Source organism: Bubalus bubalis, chromosome 8 (assembly GCF_019923935.1).
Source record: "Bubalus bubalis isolate 160015118507 breed Murrah chromosome 8, NDDB_SH_1, whole genome shotgun sequence".
Classification (NCBI taxonomy): Eukaryota; Metazoa; Chordata; class Mammalia; order Artiodactyla; family Bovidae; genus Bubalus; species Bubalus bubalis.
In genome coordinates, this window is record NC_059164.1 from 30,339,509 (window position 1) to 30,353,570 (window position 14,062).

General features: G+C 44.5%; 1 protein-coding gene across 2 annotated transcripts in view; it reads right to left on the minus strand.

Moving 5' to 3' along the window:
- The window catches only part of CDCA7L (cell division cycle associated 7 like), a 43,964-nt gene extending 36,477 nt beyond the window's left edge, over nucleotides 1-7,487 (minus strand). Inside the window, exon 1 of one of the 2 annotated variants that reach the window (XM_025291996.3) lies at nucleotides 6,964-7,487. In XM_025291996.3, coding sequence (XP_025147781.3) covers nucleotides 6,964-6,987 — 24 coding nt within the window. In that variant the 5' untranslated portion in view covers nucleotides 6,988-7,487. The remainder of the gene's footprint in view (nucleotides 1-6,963) is intronic. The other variant, XM_025291995.3, reaches the window with a different exon arrangement.
- Nucleotides 7,488-14,062: the final 6,575 nt, after the last annotated feature.

The following is a 14,062-nucleotide window of genomic DNA, read 5'->3' on the forward strand; positions in this document are numbered from 1 at the left end:
CTATATGCCAATAAAAAATAAAAATTAAAAAATAAATGATTTTTCAATGCACTTTTATTTTTAACTTTCTATTTTAAACCAATGTTACTGGAGAACAAAATAAACGGCACTAGGCATTTTGCATTAAAAAAATATTCTGAGAGATTTCAAAATCAATGATAGCCCCCCTTGCCCCACTGCCCTCCACTTAACCACCCTCAGAGTCATGGAGCTTTAAGTAAAAGGATGGAGTAGGTTGGGGGAGTGGGCAGTAGATATATACTTCAGGGCTTATTAAAGGTACGAGTTCTAAATTTTATACTTGGCAGTTCCGTGCTGCTTAAGCTGGGGAGCTCAGTGACAGCCAGAGGGCTTTCAGGACCACAGGAGGGAACGGGGAGGGGAAGTTTTTTTCCCCAGAAGAATAATTTAAAATAGCATTCTTGATACAAACAAATAAAAACATATCATGGAATAGGCATGACTTTTAAAGACAAAACAAGATTAATGGGAACATCTCCTGCACAGGCAGAGTGAGACTGCACACCTCCAGGCCACTGGGGCAGGCACAAACGCCTCCACCATGAATTAGCCCAACAAAAATTTCCAGAAGCTCTGCTCCAGCCTGTCATAACTCATGCCTGCACTCACCATACACTGACAATCCTAAACTAACTTTCTTTAAAAAAATTCAACAAATATTTAACAGCTATGATTTGCCAGGGGCTTCCCAGGTGGCACCAGTGTTGAAGAATCCACCTGCCAATGAAGGAGACTCAGGAGACAGGTTCGATCCCTAGGTCAGGAAGATCCCCTGGAGTGCGAAATGGCAACCTGCTCCAATATTCTTGCCTGGAAAATTCCATGGACTTAAAAGGCTGGCAGTCTGCAGTCTGTGGGGCCCCAAAGAGTCAGATGTGACTGAGCACACATATGCCAGGCCCTTCACTCATTGGGTAAGTACCATTTTGGCCTGCCACATGATTTGGGGTGATCAGCCATCACCCTGGGGTAAATCCAGGGTGATGGATTTGGGCTCTCCAAGGGGAGGAGGTGTCCACCAGCGGGCAGCCAAGGGAGGGCCAGGTCTTGTGCCAAAAAGACGCAAAGGCACTTACCAGGTACACAGGATCCTCAGAAGCAGAGCTTTAAACATGGGGGGGGGGTGCCCACAAGCCGTGCTGCGGCTATGCAGGGTTTGGGGGAACAGGAGAGGGGGTCTTTGGGGAGGGATCCCTGGACTACGCCCAGCCCTGAGGATACCAGTTCAACTGGCAGGACAACCTGCGAAAGGTGTCACCACACGCCTGACGGCCCATGTTATACCGTTTTATGTGCAACATGCAACCAGAAAATGTCCACATCTTAAGTGTACAGAGTGGTGACATTTTACAAACCGCACCATCTATTATCACCAGCACACCAAGAAAACCTTTGTTTTTTAAGCTCTCAGAAAGAGCTTTATAATGAGTGAACCTACTGTTTGATCTCTACATATCCACAACATCAAGGAAAACACATTTTCGGGAATGCCACCTAGAAGACAATTTACAGCCAAAATAAGCAAGACCAAAGAAGGCTTAGCTTGGGGGCTCTAAGTTCAGGATGAAAACAGTCATTATTCCAGGCCAGTTATCATGAGCCCTGATTCTAACTTGAGCACAAAGTGCTTTCTATCAGCTAATACAACGAAAGGAGAAATGCCTTAGGAAGACAGTATGTGAGAGGTTCTCATCTACCGGCAATCAGGCATGTTCTACCAAATAGTAAGTACATGATTAGGACAGCAATTAAGAACAGCATTGTCTTCAACACAGGGCATATAGTATGTACCACCCCAAGACGGTCACTGCAAAGTTTCTTAAATGTATTTGTTAATAAATAAACATTTTTCAACAAAAAATACATCAAACACTCATCTGAATGAAAATGAAAACCGTAAAGACCTCCAAGCTACTCAGAAAAATAGTATGGACAGTGCTAAAGAAAGCAGGATTCAAACAACAATCATACTATAAAATTCAACAGCATACGTAGAAGCTAAGCAAAAATGGTGACTGGACACAGGCAAACAGGGAAGGAAAAATAACTAGAAAATGACACCCAGGGAGAAGTGAGGTAGAGCAACAGTTCAGTTTCCTTTTCAGCTTCTGTGAACAGGGTGTTATTTGTACAACACAAAATTCATCTAAGTCAATCCTGTGTAAAAACTTTGTGGATCTTCTTCGTATTCCCAAGCCAACTTTTACAGCCAGCGCCCAAGAAATTCTGCTCAAAGCATAACTTGCCCAGTTCCTTAAAAAGAACTAGATGAGCTGCTGTTAACACCCCAGCTCTTCTCTTTAAAAGGAGGGACAAAGGTATAAGAAAACCCCACACCGCTGACACCTCCTTCTATTTACACAGTTTAAACTCCGTGTGTCCTTGATCATGTCTAGCAGCAAGAGTCAGCCCCCTGCTCTGCAGACCAAGTTGATGCAGCTCTTTCACACTAGGCTCCTCCAAGCAAATCAGTCTATTAGCCTTATCTTTAAAATGCAGATAATGCAACCTACTTCACATCACCACAGTGAGGATAAAAACTGTTAATGTTAAGTATCTAGCACAGCACGACTTTCCTTGGAGGGTGGGGAGAAAGATGACTCTTAAGGTCTTCTCCTACCCCCAAAACTGAAGGCCGCCGAGGTCTCCCAGCTCAGAGCAGGAGCCAGCTGAACTCTGTCCAAGAGCCAAGGAGCTCCCGAGTGATCTCTGACTGGGTCCTGGGAAAGAACAGCGTTTTAGGCGTCTGTTTCTTCCACTATAAGTGACGTAATGCTTAGCACCCAGTAGCCACTAAAAGAACCAAGCCAGTCAGGGGGACGTCGCTCATCAGCTGATGTTTATGATGGCAGGAAACCATCAACTACTTGAGCCAAAATTCTGGCCTCTTTCACTGTGGGACTTCACAACCTACTTCTCTGCCCTCTACACAGGGCATTTACTACAATAGAAGAAAACTATCGTGGCATGTTAACTTCAGCTATATGCCAAGTATGCCTCTGAATGGTCCTATCGAAAAACTCCTACAGACCACTGCTTTTCAAAAAGAAAAAGAAAACGATCCCACAAATATTTTATCTCTATTCCTCCCCAGGGCTTCCCTGGTGGCTTGAATGGTAAAGAATCCACCTGCAAGGTGGGAGACTTGGGTTCAATCCCTGGGCGGGGAAGATCCCCTGGAGGAGGGCATGGCAACCCACTCCAGTATTCTTGCCTGGAGAATCCCCATGGACAGAGGTGCCTGGCAGGCTACAGTCCATGGGGTTGCAAAGAGTCGGACATGACTGAGCAACTAAGCACAGCACATTCTTCCCCAAGCAGCCTGTCTCAATTCCATTTTGATGCATAAAGCTATGTCCTTCACAAATCAAAACTGTATCTTGGAGGTAAAAATTCTATACTATGGTTCACAGAGTAATAAGAGAATGCTTAAGGGCAGTTTAAAATCAGCATGCCTACATGACTCTATCTGAATGACCTTTCCTTACTTTACTGCACTGTTCCTGAACTGCTTTAAGTCACATAAGTATCTTTCGGTCTTCTGTCCCATACACCTGACCGAAGTGAAACTGCTGTGCTGAGGTTTCTCCCAACCACTGAGAATTCAGCTCTTTTGTTGGGGGGAGGTCAGCAGTACATCGAAAGGAAGAACAAGTGGCCTTTTAAACACGGGATTATTAAAATGACAGATCATTGTGCAGGCCTTCTAAGATGTCATAAAAGACCGCCCTCTGTGACCAGCTTCTGGGGCTCTGGGCACATGTTTTAAGTCAGAGGATCAGATGAGTACACTTTGTGGCTGTGAGATCACCATCAGAAAAATTCCTGTTGGGAGGGAGATGGGAGGGGACACATATGTCTATGGCCAATTCATACTGATGTATGGCAAAAACCCATTCAGATCTGATCAAATCAGTCGCTCAGTCGTGTCCAACTCTTTGCGACCCCATGAATCACAGCACACCAGGCCTCCCTGTCCATCACCAACTCCCAGCGTTCACCCAGACTCACGTCCATCGAGTCAGTGATGCCATCCAGCCGTCTCATCCTCTGTCTTCCCCTCTCCTCCTGCCCTCAATCCCTCCCAGCATCAGAGTCTTTTCCAATGAGTCAGCTCTTCGCATGAGGTGGCCAAAGTAATAGAGTTTCAGTTTTAGCATCATTCCTTCCCAAGAAATCCCAGGGCTGATCTCCATGATAGTATAATTATCCTCCTTAAAATGAATACATAAATTTTTTAAAAAGATAAATTCCTTTCCTCATCCAGACAGCATGCTCATGCAATACATGAGAACATTTAGAATTATTTCCTTCTCTAAGGATCCCACAGGCACCCCAGTGCTAGAAGAGAGCAAAAAGATCACACCAACATTCAGGACCTCCCAGTCAGTCAGTTCAGTCACTCAGTTGTGTCCGACTCTTTGCGACCCCATGGACTGCAGCATGCCAGGCTTCCCTGTCCATCACCAACTCCCAGAGACTACTCAAACTCATGACCATCGCGTCGGTGATGCCATCCAACCAATCATCCTCTGTTGTCCCCTTCTCCTCCTGCCTTCAATCTTTCCCAGCATCAGGGTCTTTTCCAATGAGTCAGTTCTTTGACTCCCAGGCTCTCTGCAAGAAAGCCGAGGCAGTCCCATCCTCCAGCTCCTGCCAGCTTCTCTGCTGAGTGCTCTCAGTAAGGGACCATCCCCTAGTCTTTATTGGGCATCATTCCCATCACTCAATACAAAAGCACAAAGACACAGTGGTCAGCCCAACAAGGACTAGAGCCCATGGGAGGTGTGATCACTGTCAAAGGACATCAAATCTGACACACTGGTGAAGCTGCAGAAAAGCAGAGGCTAGAAGGGGGTCCACAGAGTTTAAACAAATGTCTTGTCTCCTCCCTGCCTACTTCCCTTTACTCAGAACACTGGGCCTAAGCTGCTTTACTGAAGCCCCTTCCAGCTCTGCACTTTGCAAGGGATGGAAATTATCTGCTGCACGCGTGGGATTAAAACCCACTGCACACTGGGCTGAGCCTCCCTTCAGGGTGTGCTGGAGTGCTCACCTTGCTCCTCTGTGCAAGAGGTGGGAGTACAGGGAAGAGCCACATGAATTCAACACCTTGCTGGGCCTGAAATGTCCATTAAGTGCTTTTATTCGCAGTCACCTGGCCACCCGGTGGAATCATTCTCCACTCAGATAAGACTACAATATGCTCACACTTAAACTATGATGAACACTTCCACTGAAAAATATCCTAACACATCTTAATTTGCACTGCCAATTAGGAGGTCTTCTGAGATGCAGGAAAAAAAAAAAACAAACCTGATCATCTTACAAAAAGTAACTTGCCCTAATGGGTGCATAACAGCTCTGATATAATTGGTGGCTTACCTCCACCTGTACACGTGGTTAAATAGTATTAACACTATGGAAAATTAGCCTCGTTATTTGACAGTAAAGTGTTCATTTCCAAGTACACATCCTGGGACATTTAAAATTTCCTAAGCAGGAATTGTTATGTTGCACCACCAGAACAACAGGTCTTAGGAAGGATACACCAGCAAGATACATTTTCTGACGAAATTCACAAGGGGCTGGAAGCTCCTTACAGAAGGGCTTAAATCCTGGAGAAACCCAAACCTCCTAAAAGCCTAGGATACTAATTGTATAGTGAGGGCCAGTGGTAAGCATAAAAACATTAACTAAGCCTGTCCCACCCCTTCTTGAGTTAGTTTTCCTTGTTTTTAATACCTCCCTTCATTGGAGAAGTTTAAAAATACTCCTCAAAAACATTCACAACAGTAGATTTTTCTCAAGTGTCCACTTTCAGGAAGCCTTTCAGAAATCATCAAATGGCCATAGTGACCATAGGTGGCGCGACTGTGCGGCCAGACCCAGGCAGGTGGCAGCGTCAGGGCTCAGGTACCACCTTCCATGTCAGGTCTGCCAATTCTAGGAGAGGCCCAGTCCCCAGGTGGAGAAAGGAAGTGAACACCAGCCAAAGGTAAGGAGGAAGCAGTGAGAGAGGTGTTCACAAAGGCAAGAAAACCCCCAAGCCTCACACAAAGCATCTTTCGGGATCTCAGGAGCTACTTCCTTCCCTTTCTAAAACTTTTATTTTTAGTACATTTGAAAAAATTTTTGCTGCTTACCTCTGAATAAAATCTGTGTGTTCGTTACTAGAAAGTAGAGAGAAGCGTTTTTTACAAAGTCAAAAAGAAAACTGAAGCGAAGGCTACTTTCCCACCACCCATTGTAACACTTGGAACCTTGATAATGAAAATTTTAAGAAAGACCTAGTTAAAACCCCGATGGGTAACTAGGGTGATGCTGTATATATGATTTGGATCTTGGGGCTTTTTGTTTTTGAACCTGGACTAATGACGGTGCCAGTTCCCCCAAACAGTTAACAAGTTCCTTGAAAACAATTACAAAAATTCTAGAACAAATACAAAAGCCATTCCTTACAAACTCCATTATCCAAGTTGAACTGCCTAATCCTCGACTGCTTTTTTTGTTTTAGAAAATTACACTTAAACTTACTTAACTCTGTACCAATCCCAGAGAGTGGGGTGCGCGCACAGAAAAAGCTTCCCCCACCCCGTCCCACGAGCACTGCAAATGCAGTCGCTGAGTCCCTGCGGCCTCGCAGCCGGCACTGCCCTCCAGTGCGTCCACTCCGGGGGCTCCCGGCCGCAGAAGCACGGCCTGCGACCCCGGAGGTCCCACCCTAGACGGCGGTGAGCGCCCGCGTGGGGCGCACCCGGGCTCTCCTTACCCGGAGAACACCCGTCACCCACCGCACACACCTGCGGGGCACGCCCGCTCCACAACCAGGCAGCCGAGGGCCACGTTTCCAGCCCAAGGCGGGGAGCAGAGCCAGGCGCAAAGAGAAGAGAAGGCGCAAAGTGGGCGCGTCCGGACCGCGGCGGGCGGCCAGACCCTCACCTGCGAGCGAGTCGCCAACGCCATCCTTGCCCACGGGACTCCGGCCTCCTCCCAGCACGCGGCCAAGGGAACCTGGCTCTCCAGGGGCCCGGCGCACGGAGAACGCCCGCGGCCACGCTGCACGCTTGCCCCGCCCGGAGCTCCGGCGGGCCGGGGGAGGGGCGCACTCGGCGCCCGGGACAGGGGGAGCGCACGGCGCCGCTCACTCGCCCCGCCGCGCCCGCCCGCGAGCTTCCGCTTACACAACCCAAACTTCGCGACTGACGGATTTCACTTCTCAGGCGGCGCAAGAAGGGCTGCAGCCAGGCGCCACCCGAGGTGGCTGCCAATCTGGGGGCGCCGGGCTCCCCCCTGCAGCGGAGGGAGGGAGTGGAGCCGTCCGGCCGGGTTTCGCGCGGGAGAAATGAGAGGGGGCAGTCCCGGCGCAGCCTCCAGCTGGCACGCCCGACTGCGGCGCCCGCCAGATCTTTGCACGGTTTATTCCAGGTAGTACCCTGGAGCGCAGAGCCTCTGAAGCAACGAGTGTCTCAGAGCAAGGAAAGCATTTTAGGGCTGCCTCAGAACTTGTTTTGTTTCGTAGTTGTAAAGGGGCGGGGTTCCGACGCCTCTCAAAACATTGGTTTCAGGGCTCACTTTGCAAGACCGGTAACCCAGGCCCCTGAGGGTCGGCAACGGCAAACCTCCCTGGAACTTCAGACGGCCCGTTCTATACCACTGTACACGTAGGCCTTGCTGCCCCACTAGACACTTTACAGGTCAGGAAGATTGACAAATACTGCCTGAGCAGTTACTACTGTGTGTCAGGCGCTGTGTACACAAGCTGGGACAAAAAACAGGCCCCTGCTCTGTTGGAGTTTACAGGCAGGGAGCCAGCCACTGACCGTGATATAAATGTAGTAATGATGTAATTATAATTTGATTAATAATGAATCCACTTCAGTGATTATTAACCTTTACTTAATAATAATGATGATAATTTCAGTAACAGTGATGCAAATAAATGTAAATGTGTTGTTACAATAGATGCCAGAAGTGAAAGGTAAGTGGTTCTATGGTCCTGTAAAATAGGGGGACTTAATTTGGCTAAGGTCAGGGAAGACTAGAGTTGAAGTATGAAGAGTGAAGAATTAAGCTGGTAGATGTTTTGGAAGCCTTGAAACAGGTATTAGGGGAGGTGGTAGATAAATTTTCCTGAAGTCATAGCAGGTTTTGCCACAAAGCTTCTCTAAATAGTTGACTCTACAGATGTTTTGTTTTAATGCTGTATTTTTTGACCTTCCTACACTGTTGGTGGGAATGTAAACTGGTGCAGCCACTACAAACAGTGGTATGAAGGTTCCTTTGAAAACTAAAAATAGAATAACTGTATGATCCAGCAGTCCCATTCCTGGACATATATCTGGAGAAAATTCTAATTCAAAAAGAGACATGCTCCCCAGTGTTCACTGAAGCAGTATTTACAATAGTCAAGGCATGTAAGTAACCTAAATGTTCCTTGACAGATGAATGGATAATGTGGTATTTATACACAATGGAATACTAAGCCATAAAAAGAACAAAATAATGCCATTTGCAGCAACATGGATGGACCTAGAGATTATCATACTAAGTGAAGTCAAAGACAAACATCATGTTATCATTTACATGTGGAATCTTAAAAAATGATACAAATGAACTTATGTACAAAACAAACGGATTCACAAACAGAAAAACTTACAGTTACCAGAGGGGAAAGGGGGGATAAATTAGTAGGAATTTAACAGATACCCACTCAGTTCAGTTCAGTCGCTCAGTCGTGTCCGACTCTTTGCGACCCCATGAATCGCAGCACGCCAGGCCTCCCTGTCTATCACCAACTCCCGGAGTTCACTCAGACTCACGTCCATCGAGTCAGTGATGCCATCCAGCCATCTCATCCTCTGTCGTCCCCTTCTCCTCCTGCCCCCAATCCCTCTCAGCATCAGAGTCTTTTCCAATGGGTCAACTCTTCGCATGAGGTGGCCAAAGTACTGGACTTTCAGCTTTAGCATCAGTCCTTCCAAAGAAATCTCAGGGCTGATCTTCAGAATGGACCGGTTGGATCTCCTTGCAGTCCAAGGGACTCTCAAGAGTCTTCTCCAACACCACAGTTCAAAAGCATCAATTCTTCGGCGCTCAGCCTTCTTCACAGTCCAACTCTCACATCCATACATGACCACTGGAAAAACCATAGCTTTGACTAGACAGACCTTTATTAGCAAAGCAATGTCTCTGCTTTTGAATATGCTGTCTAGGTTGGTCATAACTTTCCTTCCAAGGAGCAAGCATCTTTTAATTTCATGGCTGCAGTCACCATCTGCACTGATTTTAGAGCCCCCCAAAATAAAGTTTGACACTGTTTCCACTATTTCCCTATCTATTTCCCATGAAGTGATGGGACCGGATGCCATGATCTTTGTTTTCTGAATGTTGAGTTTAAGCCAACTTTTTCACTCTCCACTTTAACTTTCATCAAGAGGCTTTTTAGTTCCTCTTCACTTTCTGCCATAAGGGTGGTGTCATCTGCATATCTGAGGTTATTGATATTTCTCCTGGCAATGATACACACTACTACATATAAAATAGATAACTAACAAGGACCTACTGTATAGCACTGGGAACTGTATCCAATACCTTGTAATACCCTATAATGGAAAAGAATCTGAAAAGATATGAAGACAGATTTATATATAGATATACCTGAATCACTTTGCCTATACCTGAAGCTAACACATCATAAATCAACTATACTTCAATTTTTAATAAGGAAGGAAAAAATACTATATTTGGGGGGGGACCCCACAACTCCCCAGACTGTAGAAATCCCAAAGTTGTTGCTTTGGGTTTATCCTTTTTTACTTGGAATAATCAAGTTTTTATATGCTAGTGCTAAGACTGAATCACATTTGTGATAGCAGAAAATCTATGGACTTGAGGCAGCTACGGGTCTGTTGAGTCCATTAAGTTTCCAGGTGATTCTAATGAACAGGTATATTTGAGAACCATTACTCTAGTCTAGCTTGGCCTTTGCACAGTGAGGTCTTAAGATCAACAGTATCAGTATCACCTGAGCTCTGGCAAAGAAATCCAAATTAGTGGGCCTCACCTCAGACCTACTGTATTGCAAACTCTGGGGGTGGGGCCCAGCAATCTGAGTTATGCTCACGTTCAGTTGATTCTGATCCTTATTTAAAGAACCACAATGGTTATAATCTAAGCCAACTGCTGGGTGACTTTAGAACTAATCATTGAGCTTCCTTTTTTTTAATCTGTAAAATGGGGATACTGCATATCTGCCCAATCCATGCAACAGTATTTCTACAAAAATGAACACATGTAGTATCAGATGTGATTGTATTTTGAAAAGGCTAGGGTGGTGGACAGTTGTGAAGAGTATCAGTAGTGATAATCCTGCCATTTATTGAATACCATGTTCTTGGAACTATTTATGCCATATTTCACTCAGTCATCGCTACAAACATCTGATGTACATAATCCTATCCTCATTCTTCAAATGAGAAAACAGGCTTTGAGGGCTTAAAAAACCTTGCTCAAGGTGACCTAGCAGAGCCGAGTTAGAACTCGGATGAGCTTTATATGCCTCTCTTTGCCTCTATTCGGGTAGCCTGGTGCTCTGGAGAGGGTGAGTAATGGCAATAAAAGAAATTTACATTTGAATTAAGGAAATAGGAATGAGGTTTCTTACATACGATCATCCCAGTCTTCTGATTTACTGTGCCTGTGACTCTGGTTTATTCTCCCCATTTGTTTCTGAAATTTTTTTTTCATTGAAAGGTCACTTTTAGTAAGTTTTAGCAAAAATAATCAATGAGCAATTGCTAATAAGAAATGGAGTTTTATTTGAGTCAAACTGAAGACTACAGCCTGGAAGCTCGTTTCCCAGAGTACTCTGAGAAATTGCTCTGGAGAAGCAGGGGTTTTTTAGTCAGTTTTAAATTTTGTTAGAACAAAGAACAAACTTTAAGTCAGTCAGGAATACACCTCTTCAAGGTTTCAAATAAACCAGACCAGCACGTACACATACACAGCACTCGCAGGATGGCCTTGGCACCTAAGAAGGAATCTCTATCAAGTGAGTACCAGCACTGGCATCCAGGATGAGGGGCATTTAATCCTTATTTTTCACATGGGCGTTCTTTACTTCAGGTCAAGGTGTCCTTTTCTTTGATAATTTAAACAGTTACAATCTATGTTTGATAGGCCACAGACTATTTTAGTTAGCATAAAATTCAAGTTAACTCATTTATAAGCCAGAATGACTTCCCCATACCTCTACATGTGAAAATTTCTTTCATCACAAATACTCCTGCACTCTTTTCAAGACTCTTCTTCCCCTCACCCCACCCCACCCCCTTGTCTCTCTTTTCCAAAGTCCACACATGGTCAGGACTTTAATGTGGCTAAATTGTCCCATGTGGTAACTCTCAGCTGATAATCTGATCACCTTGTCTTTCATGGCTTTTGACAGTGACCTACTTGTCACATCTGGATCTTCTACAACTGTTGAGTCCAAATGAGTTCCTGACCTTGCTAACTGGAGCCCAGCCCTGGAAAATTTCTGACAGCATAAAATTCAAGGTCTCATCTTAAGACTTAAATAATGAAAACAATAACCACAAATTCCCAGTTGGGTTCAGGAGACAGACTACAGCACGACCTTTCTGACAGTTACTTCCAAAGTAAATCCCAACTGTCTATGAAATGGTCAAGAGGCCACCTACTCTGAAAGCAGGTTGAATACGGCTTGTTGCAGAATGTCATTTTGCAGGCATAGCCTTACCACACTCCTCTACTGAACAGAAGATGCGCTGTTTCCATCAGACTCTGACCAAAGAGCTAAATGTTAAATTTTGAGGCAAGTTTTTGTTCGTTTTTTAAGAAAAGCAACATACCAGCCCCCTTGTCTCTTTTCTACAATTGTTCCCCCTCCATCCCTCCTCTCCACTTTCTTCCTAAACTCTCCAAATTGTCAGGCACTTTATCTACCAGAGCTTACAGTTCTCCACAGGGCTCAAGAAAGGCTGAGAGGATTTCTTATGTAAAGAGAAATCATTTTTGCAATTCCTTAGCAAAGTTCAAAGATGTGATGGCCAGAAGCTATTATACTTGATTCTCGAAATACACTTACCCCATTGTTGGAAGAAAAGCAAAGCAATCAAACATAAACCAAGACAACAGTAATAATAAACTGTGGAGGTCTACTTTCTCAGAAACTGCTCATGTTCTATAGGCTATTAGTGCCTGAAATGTATTCATGGCCTAAAAACCATGTTCTAAGAAAAGGTAAAAAAGTGTCTATATTACAGCCAAAAAGGGAATTCAGCCACAAGGTAGAAACTGAAGAAGAAGGCAATCCAAGAAGACCATTTACTTGGTATCATAAATTTGTCTTTTGCTTTCTACTACTCCCATTAAAGGGAAAAAAGGAATCTGCTGTATGACCCAGGGCTCAAACCGGGGTTGATAACAACCTAGAGGGGTGGAATGGTGAGGGAGGTGGGAGGGATGTTCAAGCGGGAAGGAACATGGGTAAAGTTATAGGTGATTCATGTTGATAGAAACCAATGCAGTACTGTAAAGCAATTATCCTTCACTTAAAAAATCAAAAAGAAAAAAGGGCGGGGGGCAAACTAAACTACTAAAATACATTAGGCAAAAGTCATAGGCTAAAATCAGCAGTAAGTTTAACTTCTGAGTAAAACTGTAAGTGCTTGAAAGTGTTTAAGTGTCTTTAACCCTCATCAGCTCTTTTAACTAAAACCCTGGAATTGAGCCAAGTCCTTTGTGCTAATAGCCCCTGCTCCAGCATCTTGATTGCCCAACATGGCTGCTGAGCAACCCCATTCCAGATCTCAGCAGGCATCTGGTCACTGGAGATCTCTAACAACCACTCCCTCTCCCACTTAGAGCTTCAAATAAACACTGAGATTATTATAGGCTCACATTGATGGGGTTCACAACAGACCATCCCAAATATGTCACTTAGGCATATTGATTATTTTGAATTAAAGTTATTTGAGAAAAAGCCAGTCCAAGAAGAACGCGCTGACCCTCCTTTGTTCCCCTGAGAGCAGAAAACAAAACTCCCACAGGAAGGAGTCCTCCCTACTCAAAGGAGGGAAGGCATCTTACACAGAGATAGGGAAAGGGCAGAGGAAGCTGTGTAAACAAACTCTTGTTACTTCTTCATTAGTCTGCTACTATAAGCCCAAACCCTTTTGTCAAATCTTCATAACTGATTCTTCACCTAAAAAGGTATATAATAGCCTGCTTCAGTCACTTCTGATGTGCCATACCCATGAGACCTACATACATAAAAAATTAAGTTTGGGTTTTTGTTGTCCTGTTAATTTGTTTTGTGTCAATGTAATTATTATACTAGCCAAAAGAACCAAAAACAACAGAAGGGAAATTTCCCTTCCCTACAACATGCAGTTATAAGAAATAATTCAGAGAGATTCTATGTATCTATTGCCCAATTTCTCCCAACAGTAACATTTTGAGAAACTATAGTACACCATCCCATCCCGGATACAGCTCACTAATCCAGTTCCGATTTCCACAGCTTGACCTGCACCTGTGTGTGTGTGTGTGTGTGTGTTTAGACCTATACAGTTTTATCACATGTACGATTTGTGCATCCACCACCACCACAGTCAAAATACTGAACACTGCTAACACCACAAAGATCCGTCATGTGGCCCTTTTATAACCAAGTCCTCCTCACGCCCACCTATCCCCCACCCATACCCTGACTTCCTTCCCCTGATAACCACTAATCTATTCTCCATTTCTAAAATTTTATAATTTCAAAAATGTTATATAACCTTTTGGGGAACAGTATGTCAGCTTTTGCAATTAGCTTTTCAAATTCAGCACAATTCTCTGGGGATTAATCCAGATAGAAGTGGTAGCTATCAAATAGTCTGCTCCTTTTTATTTCTGAGTAGTATCATGGTATGTGCATACCACGGGTTTTAACCATTCACCTGTGGAAAGACATCTGGGCTGATTTTAGTTTGGAGGTATTGCAGATAAGGCTGCTATGAACATTTATGTG